At 38.6% G+C, this 17,858-nt stretch overlaps 1 protein-coding gene across 9 annotated transcripts in view; it reads right to left on the reverse strand.

Annotated features, from left to right (window-relative positions):
- Positions 1–17,858, reverse strand: part of PPP6R3 (protein phosphatase 6 regulatory subunit 3) — a 73,311-nt gene that overhangs the window by 39,083 nt on the left and 16,370 nt on the right. For 3 of the 9 annotated variants that reach the window (XM_075047790.1, XM_075047789.1, XM_075047783.1), the window contains exons 1-8: positions 8,185–8,286; positions 5,722–5,954; positions 4,021–4,207; positions 3,005–3,142; positions 2,430–2,495; positions 1,873–1,985; positions 1,072–1,185; positions 237–366 (exon numbers count right to left, since the gene is read on the reverse strand). In XM_075047790.1, the coding sequence (XP_074903891.1) occupies positions 237–366; positions 1,072–1,185; positions 1,873–1,985; positions 2,430–2,495; positions 3,005–3,142; positions 4,021–4,207; positions 5,722–5,954; positions 8,185–8,196 (993 nt within the window). In that variant the 5' untranslated portion in view covers positions 8,197–8,286. Of the gene's footprint in view, positions 1–236; positions 367–1,071; positions 1,186–1,872; positions 1,986–2,429; positions 2,507–3,004; positions 3,143–4,020; positions 4,208–5,721; positions 5,955–8,184; positions 8,289–16,184; positions 16,298–16,677; positions 16,848–17,858 lie in introns of those variants that run through there. The other 6 variants (XM_075047788.1, XM_075047784.1, XM_075047786.1 and 3 more) reach the window with 5 other exon arrangements.

The following is a 17,858-nucleotide window of genomic DNA, read 5'->3' on the forward strand; positions in this document are numbered from 1 at the left end:
ATTGCTTCAAGGCTATTCTGCCAATTAAACAAAGTTTAAGCTGGAAAAGCATATCAATTAGCACAACATATTGGCTCAGGGACAAGAATAATGAACAGCAAAGCTCACAACAGGTTGGGAAGGAGCCTGGGCACTTGCCCGAAAGTTGTCAAACTGGGTTTTGTTTGCTGCCTAAAATACAGTCACACAGTGACAGTCTTGTTTCAATTAATTTGGTAACACAAGGTTTCACTTACTTTTGGAGGCTCAAGTAGGAGTTCATGGAAGGATGAAAGACGTGCTTTTATGGCTTCTAAAACACTTTTGTTGACAGAATATGTTGAATTGCTTATGCCTGGAGGACAGATCTCTATATGGCCTTCAAATCTAAAACACACACAAGTAAAATCTGATAATTAATATCAAAACTAGTTTTAAACATGTTTAAGATATGATTTTGAGAGTGTCACAGTTCTGAAGGCATGTGAAAAGAATGAAGAGGCAAGTAAAAACAAGGTTTTATATACAAATATAAATTAAGTGTGAAGTAATGGTTGAACAAGGTTTTTCTGAACACTGGCTCTAGTATTTTTAGGTTTATTGTGCTTGAAATCTCCAATATGGTTTTGAGAGTAAACATTACAGCTGTTCTTTTTCCTCTTTTGAGGCAGATAAAGAGCTTCACTCATCTATCCTGAACAGCATAAACAAGTTGAATGTACCACAGATATCTGTTCAGCGGTTTCTCAAAGTAAAGTTATAATAAAATTCCACGTAACTTTTTAAGAAGTCAATACCCACTCACTGCACTGTACATATTTACTCTATCCCTTGTATCCAGAAACAAACTGATGAAGTGTAATTAGTCTGATCTGTGAAGTGGCACTTAAACTAGCTTCTAGAAAGAACTGCAGAAAGACCAGTCATTTGGTGAAAGTGTAGTAATGCCAACCACCTTGCTCTTTTACTTGTCCATCTACAACAGGCTACAAAAACAGTTCAGTTCTAAGTACATGGAAGGCACTTGCTATTGCTGAACAGTAGTTCAGTTAAATTATGCAGGCATAATTTAAGCAAAATAAGAAGACTTACGTCTGTCGTCTTGTCTCAAGTAAGGTCAATAGTATTTGGATTGCACTGACTATTGCAGATTCATTTTTTTCTCTATGAAAAATATTAGACAGCAGCTGCTCTATGATTTCTTGTCTGAAAAGAAGAACACTGGCATCAGATACAACACTACTTCAGGATACATCTGTCAACAGAAGTAGCTACCATTTGCCCACATAAAATTAATAAGGGGATAATACAAAGAAAGCCAGTAGCTATTTCAAGCTAGCAGGTACCACTAGGACAATCACTCCCATCCTCACTGCCCCAGTCATATCTTCCTATTCCTTCCATTGATCTTTTTTTTTTTTTTCCTGACAACCAACGCTACAACAAGGGAGTTTTCCTTCAGATCGAAAACCTGATTCAGCTTGCCAGAATGGCCACACAAACCTAAGTCTATAACCAGCAAAGGGAAGAAGGGAATACAGGAGAATCTTCTGTGGCAGAAACACACACTTAGATTAACTTAAACCAAGTAACAGATCAAAGCCAAAGTCTCCCATGGGTACTCTGCATAGTATCAAGCTGACCTCCACGTCTGATCCCACTAACTTTGGCAGCACAGGAAATACTTTACTCAGACACCCCTCCCCAAGGAAGTCCTCCAGGTGGGCTCTGCTTACTTGCTGAGTTATTTTAAATTACACAGATGACAGGTAGCCAAGAAAATTCACCTGGAAAGCACAGCTTGCCATTTCTAGAGGTTTTCAAGGTCAAAAGTTGAAAACTATGGTTTTTATGAACTGAAAATAATATCAGAAATTTAGGAAAACAACTTACTTCTCTAGACTTGCAAGCAGTGGGTCTGGTTCTGAACTGTTCTGTACTTGCAACATCTGGTCTCTGCTTAGACGAATAATTTCACAGAGTGACTGTGATGCATTTGAATGCCTCTGGAACAGAAAAACATAGCTTTTCAGTATAAGAGTAATAACATGCTGGACTAATTCTTCAGTTAAAAAAGGCAAAAGTTTCAACTTGGACAAGAGTCTCTCCTACCCAAAAAACATTCAGGCAATAGCTTTATGCCATAACTAAATATTAACAACACAAAAAAAAAACCTTGAGGCATGAGGCAAGAAACTACTTCCAATATTAAGGTGGCAAAACATTAGAGTTGAATCTTTAAACAACACTAAGTATGCATAAGGCTTTGACCTGGATCTGATAAGGGGTGGGGTGAACCACACACCTTCCCTCAAATGACCACACTTAAAATACTGCAATCAGCTTACTCAAAGAAACAAGCACAAAACAGTAAAACTGAAAGTTCTAACACTACGTTGTACAGCAACTTGCTGAACATAGACCCAGAATAGTGTCAGACCAATACTTACATCTTCATCCTGAGATGGATGTACAATTTCCACAAGCCGCTGGATAATTCTCTCCTCATTGAGCCACTGTAAAAGCGCTTATGGGTGTTAGTAAGAATGTTATCCAAGTGAATGAATTACAATTAACAAAATTAAAAGTAGTCATTTGACAACTGCCATTAGTCATACTGTCAATATTTCTAAACAAGCACTAACAATACTTCAGAAAAAAAGGAAAAAAGTAAAGTTAGTGTTTCTGAGCAACTGTAAAGAAGAAAGCCTTGGGTATAATTCTTAAATAAACTTTCTGATGCCAGGAAAAAAGTGTTCAGTAAGGTCCAAAACATTTTTAAAACTGCATCTGTCAGTTTTAAGGTAGATATTAAAAACCAGGGGAAGAGACCAGCCACTCAGGTTCTAAGTTGTTCCCACCAGTGCTGTGGCTCCACTGGAAAAGTATTGGCAGCTCCAAGCAAAAAAAACCCCACATATTTAATTTCAGCACAGTTAAGAAATAAACTTAGTAAAATCAGCAGAAGATAAGCCATCTTACAGTTTATACATCAGACAAGAGTCCTTTGAGACATTTTACTTACATTTAACACTTCTTGCCGGGGCTGTGGTGGTTCTATGCAAGTCAACAGCCTGAGCAACAAGTCCATGATAGCAGAGGTCCCTATGTGCTTAATAATGAGGTCTACAAAATCATGTTTTCTCTTTAAAAAATCCACAATCTAGAAATTAAAAAGAAGTAAGCTTACACTTGCTTATCTGTATTTTACATGGTAAATTACACCAAGCAGTTTTAGTTTCTCTCTCCTACCAAAGGGAGAAAAATAAATGAGAACTTCTTAAACACTTTTGCCACTTAAAGCTTACAGTACAAGGCAAGATAAAATAATATACATGTATAGAGTAGCAAAAGTGAAACAGGACAGTGTGTCCTGGGTCTCCTCTCAAGCCCAACTTGCTGACCATGAACTACTCATAATCCAATGCACAGTCAGTTTTCCTTTTTGGTACGAGTTCCTCTCATCCGTGCTTAGTGAACAAAGCTCGACACAGCAAAACCTTAACATAATACAGGCAAAGGCAGAGCTTGCTAAATAAAAGATACAGAACAGAGTCAAACTTAATTTGCTCAGGTATGAGAGCCAGTCCTTGCAGCTGTTTGTAGCATTGGGCCACATGAACGCAGAGTACAACAACACTTCTGAACAAGGACTCCAAATACCTCTCACTTTGTTCTCTAACAATTTTTTACACCAAATGGGACCCACTCCCACTGATTCAATTCGCTTATGTTCACCTCTAACAGCAATTAATGCAAATATCACCATATAAAATACTGAGCTAAGCTAAGCCAAAAGGTAAGCACTCACACAGTGATTTCACAAATAGCTCAGGCAAAACAAATACATCTTACTCATCCAGATATATTTTTTTTAATCCTCTGCATACCATATAAAAAGCGTCTTCAGCTAGTATGGAAGCTGAATGCTCTTTTTTGACTCAGCTGCTATCCCTCAAATGTGTAGTCTTAAAGCAACATTGCTGAGTACTACAACTTTATTAGAGCACTTGTTAAATTGGAGAGCTTGTAAGTATTTACCTGTTCTGGTTTTCTGCTTATAAGAATACTTAGCACCTTGCTGAAGAAACTGGCCAGTAAAGGGTTTAGAGGAGATTCATTTAAGAGGAAGCTGTACAGTTTCATAAGTAAGGATTCTTCTTCTCCCAGCCTATCATTGATCTGTGAGACATCTGATGTAAGCAACTCACATGATATGTTTGGATATCTGGGGAAAAGCAAAAAAATTATCCATCACTCATACTTCAAAGTTGTCGTACTTCCAGCTCTGAATTCAGAACTTGGTAAGGCTTCTGGCCAAGTTTTCAAGCAGGGTTGGTCTGGACTAATTAAAGCAGCAAACTATTGCAAGATAACATAACTACACATTCAGCCTAGAAGCTCTGTTGTTTTATTTAAGAAATGGACTACTCCATTCTTCGGTAGCAATAGGACAACACTAGGGAAGTGGGGAAAGGAAAGGGCAAGCTTTTATTTTAAGATCTATTGTTAAATCCATCTGTTCCATTGTTAAATCCATCTGTTCAAGTACTGATGTCTCATTTCAGGAGCTGCTTATTTTTTTGAAGGGAAAAATAGTTACCAAGAAGTTAAGCAGACTGATAGTACTAGACCGATACTGGGGAGGGAACAGTGTGTTTGCCCTTTCTAATATAACACGGTTTATATTTAAAAGGTCAAAAGGAACAGCTTCAGGAGTTTTATATACATATATACACACACACATATTTTATGTATTTTTATATATATATTGCAATTATGTAGAAACTCAATAAACTAATCGAAATCTGACAAAGTCTGCAAAACTAGCTAGCACTGCTTCATGACACAGAGCCAGAAGTACCATTCAGAACATTGAGCAATTAAACAAAGAGGCCATCAAGACCAGTAATTTCCTGCTTTTGACAGTACTATCACCCACTCACACTAAAGGTAATTTTGACAGCATCAGCAGCTTAAGGTTTCTAAGTGAAAGATGCTTCGATTTCAAACTATACTAGAAACACTTATAGGAGGCTTGGTTTACCAGAAATTGTGAAGTGCTGCAACTAAGAGTGTAGCTTATTTCACATTATTTTTTACATACTGTTTTAAGAAAAAAAAAGCAGCTTTCTGCATGGACAACTCTGAAATAGACCAAAAATGGCAGAAGTGCTTTTATACAAATTGCTATGTTGACTGTTGAATTTAAAACTTCTCAGCAAGCTAGCTGAAGTCATGGCCATACCCAATTCTTATAGTTCTAGGTCTGCAAAGGAAAACACCAGCAATTAGATATTAAGTACATTCTTCCAAGGAGTGCTACAGACCTTCTAATAAGCATCTTCAAAACATCTCACCAATCATCAATAAAACAAAGCTAAGCACTTAAAACTATTACCTAAATAGGGCATTTCATTCAACTATTTTCTTAATAATCACTACTACAGGATTCTTTATGTGAGTTCCGATTATTTTTTTTGTAAGCCTCCTTTGGCCAGCAATTGAATTTGGAAGCATTTATGGATAAGAGTCTTCTTTTTGAAAAACATGCAAATATTAGAATGATTTATTTAAAAGGTTACAAAGCCCCTGGAAAACAAAAGCCCCTTACTCTAAAGATACCAGTACTGTACTGCACACCAGAATGCAGGAATTCAAAATAGACTATCAAATTAACTATAGTAATCTACCCCTTTCCACCTTCCCAAGTCTCCCACCCACCCCCAGAAGTTTTCCTACTTATATCGAATTTTTTCATCCATGTCTTGAGGTGGCTCTTCAATAATAAATGAAACTAAGTCTTCCAAACATTCTGACTTCAGCAGAAACTCTATAAGTTTGCGATTCTGAGCCTTGCACTCTTGCAGAACATCCTCTTCATCCATCAATTCCTTCAGTGTTACATCTTCTCTCTCTAGAAGTGTATCTATGTGGGATGACGAATGGAGATCAAATTTCCAAAACATGCTGGTCTGGATGAGAAGAATATATACAAAGCGTTAAGTTTACAAATCTATTTAAGCAGTATTTGTAGTAACACTTCACAGTAGTATTTTATAGCTTCTAACCCCAGCGGTACCTGCATGCACAGAAACTTTCTAAAATTCAAATGAGAAACAACAGTAGATGCTGATGATCAAAAGCTACAAAATCAGGCTTGATTAAAGATGACTGAATACTCCATAGTAATTTTTGTACCTGTAGCAATAGCCAATATTCTAACATCCAAAGATAAAGTTAGGCAGCTCCAGGGTTTTACTTACATGAAAGTAACATGCTAATCTGCATTAAAGAAAAAAGGACAACTTTGGTTGTAAGTTTATTGAATTTGCTCTTCCCAACCTTCATTTTTAACCTATGCACCAAGTCTCAGATTCAGAACAACTTGCTCAGCAATTAATAGAGCTGGGAGAAGATAAAACAGGCACTACATAAGTGCACTAGAGTACCACCCCTACCATTGAAGAAAACAGCTATAAAGGTACAGGAATCATAATAATTTTAACTTGCAGACAGTGCACATCTAAGTACTGGAGCTAATTTCAACACAGGACTTACTCTGTCACTGCACCTCCATCCACAAACTTGGCACAGGAGGAAGAACAAGGGACAATAAAATATCTTATGCAAGCACATGAAAGGGCAGTAGCTACAACCACTGAAATATTGTAAAAGGCTGTAACAGGAATGTATAAGGATGAGCAACTTCACCTTTCCTTATAAAATGCTTTGGCACCTCCATGTTAATTCTGTTGCTCTAAGACACCTTGCAAACAGTTGCTATCAAGACAACTGTGCTATCAGAAAAGAATATTTCAGTCTATGATAGATCCAGTACACTCCTGCTTTCACCTCTCAAGCTCAATAGAAGCATTTGCTCCATTCCCCTCTCCATTTAACCTCTGACATGGTATCAGCTGGTCTTATGTGAATGCAGAATTTAAGTGGATTGAAAGAGATACAACAGATACTAGAGAAACTTTTCTTTCCTTGTAATTGGAAGCAGCATGCTTTTGTGCAGTACTCATTTAAATAATGAAAGAAACACTCCTTTTGCTCCTTCAGTAACTGCCTTCCAAGTGTGAAGGATTAATTCAATACATTAATTACTGTTGTGCATTAGCAACATCATCAGCTGTGAGGACACAGTTACTACAGAGAATGTAGGTGAATAGTACTATTTTAGCAAAAACACTTCTGTAAGCTGCAGGCTGTATGCAGGAGCAAGTTTAAAGACAATCAAACTATGCTTTTGTCATGTGCTACTATAAAAACCTACAAAACCTAAAATAGAAATATCTAATTCTTATGCAGACTAAGAGGTAGACAGCTTGAAGCACTTATTTCCAAGTTAAAATGGATTCAGCATGCACAGTACAGCTACTTAGAACAGTGAAGCGTCAAATTTAGTACTTGAGCAGGTTAGAAAACAGATACAGCAAAAGGATCCAGCAAAACCCTTATGACTCTTCATTAGCAATACTTCCACTATTTGGCCAAAATATTGAAAAGCCTGGCATACTCACTATGAAAAAGTTTTAATTGCTTTTAGGGGTTTCATTGTTGCTTTAACCATTACACACTGATCACTTAATACCACTTTACTTTGTTTAGTCTTTTGTCAGAAGTTGTAAGCATACATAACGGTCCCTAGATTACACAGCTTTCTGTTTAAAGATATGGGAGTCCAAATCAATCAGGAAAACATACGGATAATTTCAATTGCAGTATCAGTACTTATAGTCATCTGAGATCCCATACAAGGATTAAGTGGTTAAAAAACAACAAAAAAAATTCTTTTCTGCTAAAAGTACTAGTGAACCTACAAGCAGGGTTCAAAACACCTGATCTCACAAATTAGCTTAAATCAAATATACAGAGTTGTTATTAAAAACACTAGCTTGTGGGTATTCAGGCTACACACACTTACTGTAAGCAAGTGAAACTAGTGCATTAAAGTCACAGGATATTTTTTGTTTGGGTTTCTAGAAAGTACATCAAATCCCCCACCCCTTGCCCCAATTAGTGAAAGTAGCATCTTTGCAAGTAACCACTATCAATGCTAATTCCAGATGTAAATCTCTCTGCAGCGATTAAAGCTCATTTTAGTAGTATCGATGTATTTCTCAGTTACTTATTTCAAGAGAAATTCAACAATGGAAAATAGCAACAAAAAAAAAAAAAAAAAAAAAAGAGGCATACTACTGCAAACATGTTACTGCGTTATTTCACAAACTGTCTCCCAGGCAAGCTCTTTTAGGGGGTGCTCCCTCAACATGTCAGGTGCCGGCCAGAGATTATTCCATCACTTTTCAACAGGAGCCCAGGTCCTTTGAAATAAGGAAAAATAAACAACATAAAATGTGCCAAAGAGGAAGTCCAGGAACCCTGAAGAGAATTTTCTTAGGTGTTACCATGGGCAATAATCTAAGATCAGCCTACCATAGTTCTGAATTAAAGTTTTAAAAACAAAAAGTTGTTATTCTTCTCACAGCCTATTGTTCTACCTTCCCTCCCCAAACCTACCAATTCTGAAATTTTGGATTATCCTCATGCTTTTTCAAATTTCAGTCCCATTAACAGAATCAGAATTAGGCCTTATGTCCGCAAATCAGGAGTGCTCCTCCCAAAATTTTACTATCTGTAAATTTACAACAAACTCCACAAGTCAATCGCGTTGTTACTCCCAGTGTTGAACTCCACTGCCAATATGAGCAGAAAACGACAACCCAACCCAAAAAGACAACCCAAAAAGACAACCCAAAAAGACAACCCAAAAAGACAACCCAAAAAGACAACCCAAAAAGACAACCCAAAAAGACAACCCAAAAAGACAACCCAAAAAGACAACCCAAAAAGACAACCCAAAAAGACCAAACAAACAAAAAAATCACATTTGGATTCAGTGCAAGATGCAAAAGACTGCCAAATACAAGACATGCTCAAGATTAGATACTACAAGATGCAAATAATCCAAGATAATACTAAAGCCTCTCAGATGTGGAAAGAAAAATTGTGTTAAAGATGGTAAAGCTGCTGCAGATATTTGACTGTCTTTTGTAACTTCAGTTAGCATTCTGTTATCTCTGAAAGTTCCCAGCAAGCAAGACTAACAGACTTCCAGTTCGTGTAAAGAGTACTTCTGAAAGTTTACATCAACTTGCTGATGTACAAGTTATGATAATTCAAGATTCTAAGGAACACCTAGCATTCAGAAAAATATTGCTTTGTTTTCTTAGTTAATATGCTTCTCTGAATGAATGGTGAAATAACATTCTATGTAAAACACCTGACTTAAATCTAAAAGGAAAGAAAACAGTTCACCAAAATGAAGAAGCCTGTCAACTGCTCTGAGATACAGGTAGCTGAAATTCTCAATTGAATTGTTTGCTAAAGGGAAGAAATAAAGCTTAGAAGCAATCCTTTCAGACCAGAAAAAAAATGGAAGTCATCTGCCTACCACAGCTGAAGAAAACCACACTATATACTTTGTTTAACAGTAATAGTCCGTGGTTCTTTCTAGTGGCCAAACACTTAATTGGCATCTCCATCAAAAAAAAAGCTGGTAACAATTCTATCAGTAAGTTTCTCTGTAGCTTCCAGTTGACATAGCTGTCAAACACCTTTCCTGAATACAGACATTGCTGTTTTCAAGCTATAGGACAGACAAGCACATAGTTTAATTTTGGACAATGTCTCCTCTACTGAACCTGTTACAAAACAGACTTGTTACTTTAAGGCATCCAGAAATCCCTTCAGTAAATAAGAAAACAATAGTTTTCTTATTTTCTTCACAGAAGCAAGCTACTCATTTAAGGTAAACTTTTAAGCATTGTACTTAGGTAAAACAAACATGAGAAACATACTTGGCAAGTTCCAACTTGGTACGTCATACTTCTACCTAAGAGTAGAGTGGTGGTAGCTACAAGTAGACATGGGGATCTAGACCAGTGCAGAAAGAAAACTAAAAGGACCTCAGCTAGCCAGCTGAAGGCTCTTTTACCTGACAACTGGATGTTAAAATAGGTATGAACTTCACAGATTTTTACAGCAATAACCAGTTTCATTTTTCAAGGAAGAGAAACTTTTTTTTTTTAAAAAAAGTATATCAGTGTCAAGCTGAAGATTCTGTAATATATGACAGTCTGAGAAATGCTACATAGGAAGTTGTAACAAGGACCACATTATAAAAAACTAAACTCAGAATATAACTGTCAATTTTTCTTTATGTACCATCGTATTTCTTACTACAGGGTTCAAGTGCACAGATAAAACAAAAAACTCAGTTACTTTTGCACCAATAAACTTTTCCATGATTGAAACACATGCTGAATTATGTAGCCTACTTGAACAAAACAGGTTTTTGTTTTTTTACAGCTGTGTAGCAAAAGACAACTTAGTTGGTGGATGCAAGGAGAGCAACCACCAAAGGAGTCCTTGGTGCCACCAGAGGCTTTCAAGAAGGTCTTACATTCCTTAATGATAGAAGTATTTTCAATGCAAACAATCCATTGCCTTCTAAAAACCAAAGAGGTAGGTAGGTTTGGGGAAGGACAAAGTAATGGTGAAGATAAATTCTTATGCTTTTATTATTAAAAAAGAATCTACCAAAATTTTAAAAACCTTTAAATGCATTAAGCGATTTCTTCAAAATGCTAAGGATGCCCTTCTGCCAGCTTCACATAACCTCAACCAGTTAGTCCCTTGGTATATTTAATCAGTTTCCAGTTTTGGTGGGGTTTTTTTTGTTTTTTATTCTTTCTCCAAACAATGGACAGTAATTAGACAGCATACTAACATTTATAAAGTGCTTATTTTGACGCTGGAAATGGACCATCTGTTCAAAATAAAGCTAAACACGAGTAGACACCTGGAAATATTTAGAGCTAAACAGAATTACCAGTCACCCAAATTTACAAAGATGACATTCTAGTAGCTACTTTTTAAACTGCTTATTTCACTCAACCAGAACACTACCCATTGTAAACCTGCTGTCTACAACTGCCTGTCCTTTGCAGGCTGGGGTACAATTCCTCGAAGTATTAAATATCCCATGACATATTAAACGGGAAAATTAAGCACTTATGCATCTAGTCTGGAATTGAGGGCAATTTGAACAAAATACAAAAAAATAAGATACCTGCATTCCAGCTTGAAGATCTGGACCAAAGCAGTTCTTTTCCATAAAGTAATGATTATTTATAGCAATACACAATCATGCCATAACTGAATTCCCCACTTTTTCCACTTGATGAATGCAAGAATCTCTCACATGCAGCAACACACTTATATTGCTGCTTCTGCACTGAGAGTTCAGGGGAAAAATAAGTAATTCTTTATCTTCTATCCTATTAAAATAGTATTGATTTTAAGTAGTGTAAAAACTCTGCCCTTAATTATTCCTTAATTTCTAAATACTTCAAATACAAGAGACCATACTTACCCTATAACCTATTTGAAATTAAATTTATTTTAAATTAAAGCTGTGACATTTGTTGTGTTATTAGCTAGAAAGATATAAATTACTGTTCCAAGTCTGTAGATTTAACTACATTACATCGAACAATCCCAAATAAAAAAATAATATCAGTTACACAGGAGTGTTTTTATGGTACAGTTTCTACATTTTTTAAACAAAATGTAAGATGAGTTTGACAAAGAATAAAAATCTCCTGTGAACACAAAGTAAGAAGTAGCAGTCTCTTCAGTGTTGGAACAGCCTGTTCAGGTCATGAATGTGAGCCCTAGTAGAAATTAATTTTTGAGAAATACTCCATTGCTTACACTAACAATTAGACTTTATTATAAACTAGTGAAGTTTCAAAGAAGCTTTGTGGAAGAGGGAGCCAATAGATGGTTGGAAGTTAAAAGGAATCAAATAAAACACGAAATACAAACACCTTTACCTCAACAAATCAATACATATCACACCCATATTTCAACAGTCCTAGTCCTCCCATTTCCAAAAGGGCATAACACACTAGTAAAGATACTAAAAGAGAAACAAAATCCATTAATCAGGAATTCTTTTACAGACTACTGGGAGTCCTTGTGCAGGTTGGGTGCACCTCCCTTTCCCACCTGCAGGACATCTGGATGCTTTGCCTCCTCTCAGCCACTGTTGGGCACAGGGGGCTGCGCTACTTGATGTGAGGCCACTCAGGCCACCCTGGACCCCCCTGCAACACTGTTGCCACTACCTCATCCCCTGGACCCCAAGCACAGGATGAGGAGGGGGCTGGAGCCCAGGCACAGGAGAAGAGGTAGAGGGCAGTCCCTGTGCCCAAGGAGCAGCAGAATAGCACAGAGGAGCAATCCCCAGGAAAGGGGCCCTCGGCACCCCCGACCCTCCTCCTTCTGCCACATGAGGCCATCTTTCAGGCCACAGCCCCCTCAACTCCCAGAACAGCCACATTTGGCCACATGCATAGCCATCCTAATATCATGAGCTACCTTACTGCCTTCTGTTCTGGGCCCTATAAATACAGGGACACAGGCAGCTGGCCTACAATTCGCTGAGCTTCGAAGTCCTCAGATTCCAAGGATGATAGGAACAAAGAGGTCCCACAGGAGCAAGGCAAGTGGCTGCCCACTTACACATGGGAAGGCAGATAGGTGGTTGCAGGAGACACAGAGGAAGAGGCAGCATCAGAGGGGGGACACTATCAGCCATATGGTAGCAATGGCCATGTGGCTGAGCCCATGGAGGTGGATCCAGCCAATGATCGAGAAGAACCAATGGAAGTGGATCCACCTCCAGTATGGCTCCCCTGGCACCATTACACCATACCAGGGCTCCCCTCCAATGCACCATCAACATGGCATCACAGGAGCACCTAGCCAACATCCTACCACCAGCCCAGCCTCTGCACCTGGCATTAGCTGGGAGACCCAGCCTCTGCACCTGGTTGTCCTGCAGGCTCACCCATTCCATCTCCCAGCATTAACAATTATTTTGTTGATTGCCACAGGTGGTGTGAGCCCTTTTGTTTCCTATCCCCCACACCTCCTGAAGGGGTGCCATCTCCTCTGCCCTAAGCCCCAAGAAAAGGGGATGTGACAACTTGGCTTCCACCAGGCTGCTGCACCAGGAGGAGCCCTTCAGAGGGCCACCAAGGTCCCTGGGGCCTGGAAGTGGGGTTTCTTCAATCTGAGGACAAGAAGGCTATCTGATGGGTGGTTGAAGTTGAAGGCAGACCCTCCACAGTGGTGCACGAAGAATAGCAACAGATCAAGCAAAGAAGTTGAGACAGTTATTCCTTTAAAGAAGCAGAAGACTGCAGTTTTGCCAGGAAGAAGTGCTGGCCTGAAGCATTAAGGTCCCTTCTAGCTGCTTCATTAGTAGTTCTTTTCAAGGCTGGGCAATAAACAATTTTAAAAACCCAAAACAATAAAAGAAGAAGATAACAGTAAAAATGCTTTCTTCTCTTATTTGGTGACTGCATCTGGACTCCTCTGTCCCCTCCTGGTCTCCCTAGTCCAGGAACTACACTGATGCATGGGGTGTGGCCCCAGCCCAGGGCCTTCAAGATGGTGAGGGGCAAGGGCACACAACACACAACGGCAGGCTGAGGGAACGGTCTCTGGTCATGAGGGTGGTGAGACACTGGAGCAGGCTGCCCAGAGCCTTGGATGCTCCATCTCTGGAAGTGTTCAAGGTCAGGTTGGCTGGGGCTTCGAGCAACCTGATCTGTTCAAGCATACCCGTCAGCCTCACCTCTGTGTCTGGGAAGATCATGGAACAGATCCTCCTAGAAGCTGAGGTGATTTGAGACAGCCAGCATGACTTCACCAAGGGCAAGCCTTGCCTGACCAACTTAGTGGCCTTCCATGATGACTACATCAGCAGGTAAGGGAAGAGCTACTAAATACTGTTTAATATCTTCATCAACGACATACACAGTTGGATTTAGTGGACCTTCAGCAAATTTGCAATGACTCCAAGCTGAGTGGTGCAGTTGACACACCTGAGGGACGGGATGCCATTCAGAGGGACCTGGACAAGCTCAGGAAGTGGACCCATGTGAACCCCATGAGGTTCAACAAGGCCAAGTGCAAGGTCCTGCACCTGGGTCAGGGCAATCCCCAGTTATCAATAAAGGCTGGGTGCTGAAGGGGTTCAGAGCAGCCCTGTGAAGGATTTGGAGGTACTAGTGGATGAAAATCTGGACATGAGCCAGCAATGGGTGCTCGCAGCCCAAGTGGCCAACCATATCCTGGGCTACATTAAGAGAAGCATGGCCAGCAGGTCGAGGGAGGCAATTCTGCTGCGCTACACCACACTGGTAGGACCCCACCTGCAGTACTGCATCAAGCTCTGGAGTCCTCAATATAGGAAAAGACATGGACCTGTTGGAGTAGGTCCAGAGAAGGGCCACAAAAAATGATCAGAGGGCTGGAACACATCTATGAAGAAAGGCTGAGAGAGTTGGGGTTGTTCAGCCTGGAGAAGAGAAGGCTCCAGGGAGACCTTACTGCAGCATTTCAATAGTTAAACAGGGCTCATAAGAAAGGTTGGGACAGACTTATTAATAGGGTCTGTTGCAACAGGACAAGGGGTAAAGGTTTTAAACTGAAAAAGGGTAGATTCAGACTAGATATGAGGAAGAAATTTTTTACAATGAGGGTGGTGAAACACTGGAAGATGTTGCCCAGAGAGGTAGTAGATGCCCCATCCCTGGAAACATTCAAGGTCAGGCTGGACGGGGCTCTGAGCAACCCAATCTAGTGGAAGATGTCCCTGTTCATTGCAGGGAGGGTGGACTAGATGACCTTTAAAGGTCCCCTCCAACCCAAACCATTCTATTACTCTATAATCATCATATAACCATCATTAAGTTGCAAGATCCAGAAATTGTGGGGGAGCATTCCTTGAACAGAAGCTAGCAACATTTCAATGTTTTGAACTATTTGCAGGTGAAGTTTCACTTACCAAAAAACAAAACTCTGCACCTTCTCCCAGATACTATCAAGAATTCCTGGGTAACCAAACGATGTTTCAGAATGCAAAAGAAACACTTCAGCATGTTCGCTGACTACTGTACAATTTTAGCTTGTACTACATATAGAATTCCTTCCAGCCATTATACTTATTTACAGCACATATGCTCCTCAGCTAACTACTATACTTTCAGAGGGTACCTACATACTCTTGAGTGAAATGCAAGCAAAAGACACGATGTGGTAGTCCTTTCTTGATTGGGCGAAAAAGACACCAAGTGCTAGTCCTTTCTTGACTGGGAGAGAAACACATCAGAAGACTGTATGAAGACACAGTAATTTTCATAACATCCTATTTAACAGCTGCCACCTCCTCCTAATGAGGAGGCAAATTATCTAGTAAGTAGGGACTTTTACTATCAGACAATGGAAGAGGGAGCCTGTTATGGTTGCAGAACAGTTAAGAATTGAGATAGAAGTGAAATCACTTTCACCCTTATTTATCACATTAGCCTCCCTTATGTATGCACACTAGCTACTCTTCTATCTATATCAGAACTATAAATATATATTTTTTACACAACATATAGATAATATATATCCATCATATGCATATACACACAGCCCCTATTATGACTGAATGCCACAATAATCAAATCGCTTTGACACACTGAAGTACATAAACAAGTCCAAACTAGTTAATGTTTACTCAAAGACACCAATCCCTCAAAATTCAAGGTCCATAACCATCCAGCAAAAGTACAAAAATCAGCTGAAATCTACAGTTTGCAATTTTATACCAAGCAACAAGAGTATCCTTATCAATTCCTACACTCAATTCCTACACTCTATCTCAAACCACGGGTTAGTAAGTGTTAATAAATGTAGATCTTAATTACCTGCAATAACTACAAATTAGACACTGATCTCTCCTGCCCAAGGAGAAAAGATGAATAATTTTCTAGTAACTCCACTTCAACAGCCAAATATTTACGTATTTAAAATATTAATTTGCCACAGAATTGTTAGATTCTTTGTATTTTGAATTCATTTCCATTTTGAAGATAATTGGGAGAAGATATTTATGTACTGAGAAAAGCAGATGGTTCCATAATATTATAAAAAGCAAGCTCAACAATGTATAGCTACCCAGAAGACAGTTTTACACTGAAGCATGCAGTTTAGTACCAAAAATTCAATTGCAGAAGACATTATTACCATACTTCAATATAATAACCTCTAGTGCTAAACATCATTCATACCTAATGTATGTCAGTTCATGAACACATTTGCTTTGAAACTCTTCCAAAGAATTGGAGGCTGGGCAGCAGATACACCTCCTGGCACAAAACCAAAATACTTTAAAACATGTTCCCTGTAAAACAAATAGAATAACCACAACAGTGTATCTAGATGACCCTTGATTCTCATTGTAAGATCAAAGCAGGGCAGAAAAAGAAGATAGCACAACAGCAGGGTGGGTTAAAAGATGAAGTTAGAAACAGCCAGCTACAAAGTAGTCAGAAAAAAGCTACAAGGAAAAGGAAGGAATGGCCACAAAGTCTGAACTGTAGAAGAAATAGCAGCTTAGAGGTAGTAAATATGAACCTACAGAACTCAGGTAAATAAGCCTTTAGTGGACATTGGGGACATGAAAAACTTAACGCATTCAGGAACCACTTAAATTTTAAGATAAGGCTTTACAGATGCAGAAGCTAAATCTACTGCTGTAGGTGAAGTTTAATAGTTTCTTACCTGTTAAACACAAAAGTTTTTTAAAGTTAAAAAAACAGAACGATTTGTATTCTCTCAGGCTCCTTGCCCATTACAGGGTATCCTGGCAACAGCAAAAAATCTTTCAATCTACAGTATTAGCAGATTAGCAGGACTGAATTAGGATTGAATTAGATGAAGCAGATTCCTTCCTACAACAAAAAACAAATAAATTTAATACTGTTAACAGCTTCTATTCAATAGCTCAACAACTGCATGAATACTAAGCATTGCTTTGCAGGGAACAAGACATATGAACTGAAGGAGGAAACAACTTGCTAGGAAGAAGAGTGTCAGTTCAGTGCAGTATACTCTGAGAATAAATTCAAAAGCAGCTTGTCATCTGAAAGACTTATTTATTTTTAAATCAACTTTAATTCAACATTCCCCTTTACTTTGGGAGACAAAGGAAAAAACTTCATTGCCTCACTAAAATAAAACTGCCTGTATGATCTGCACTTGACTGTGCAATCTAACAAATCCAGACTTTTTTCTTTTTTATAAACTATTAGCAATTTCATATGAAGTAATGTCTACAGATCTAGAAGATCTGAAATACCCATTACTAGAGTTATTTGCAGCAGTCTCTTCTATTCTCATAACTATTCTCTTACTATATTAACATCTGATTTATCCACAAATCTGCACAGAAATAAATGTACAAGCATTAAGAAAGCCCGTTATTTTGGCGTAAGTCTATATAAGCAATTCAGCCATTTTCAATTTGAAATCAGTTTAACTTAGAAGAAAATTCAATCCACATACAAACTTACAAAGTAACCAGCTGTTTAAAGACAGCATTCAGTCACCTAAAATTCATCACTAAGACAATCTCTGCTTTTGACAGTTTAATTCTTTCAGTGTAAAGCAAAGTAACATTGAAGAGCTTAATTAGATACCCATAACTGGCTTCAGAGTGACACTTACCTGCCTGTGCTTTGGTCAACACCAAAATAGGCAAGAAAAAGCATCCTATCAATTGATGCTTCTTTCTGATGTAGCTGTTTCTGGCGGTTGTGAGATGAATTTCTAATAGAAAAATTCACCTTCCCTTTCTACCAGTTAGAGATGGCTTTTTGATTTTGCTTTTTAGTGTAGGTTTCGAGCAAGACAAGAGTTTTGTTTCTTTTGGGAACATGGGTAATATTGTTCATGGAAAAAAA

The sequence above is a fragment of the Buteo buteo genome, chromosome 16 (assembly GCF_964188355.1).
Source record: "Buteo buteo chromosome 16, bButBut1.hap1.1, whole genome shotgun sequence".
NCBI lineage: Eukaryota > Metazoa > Chordata > Aves > Accipitriformes > Accipitridae > Buteo > Buteo buteo.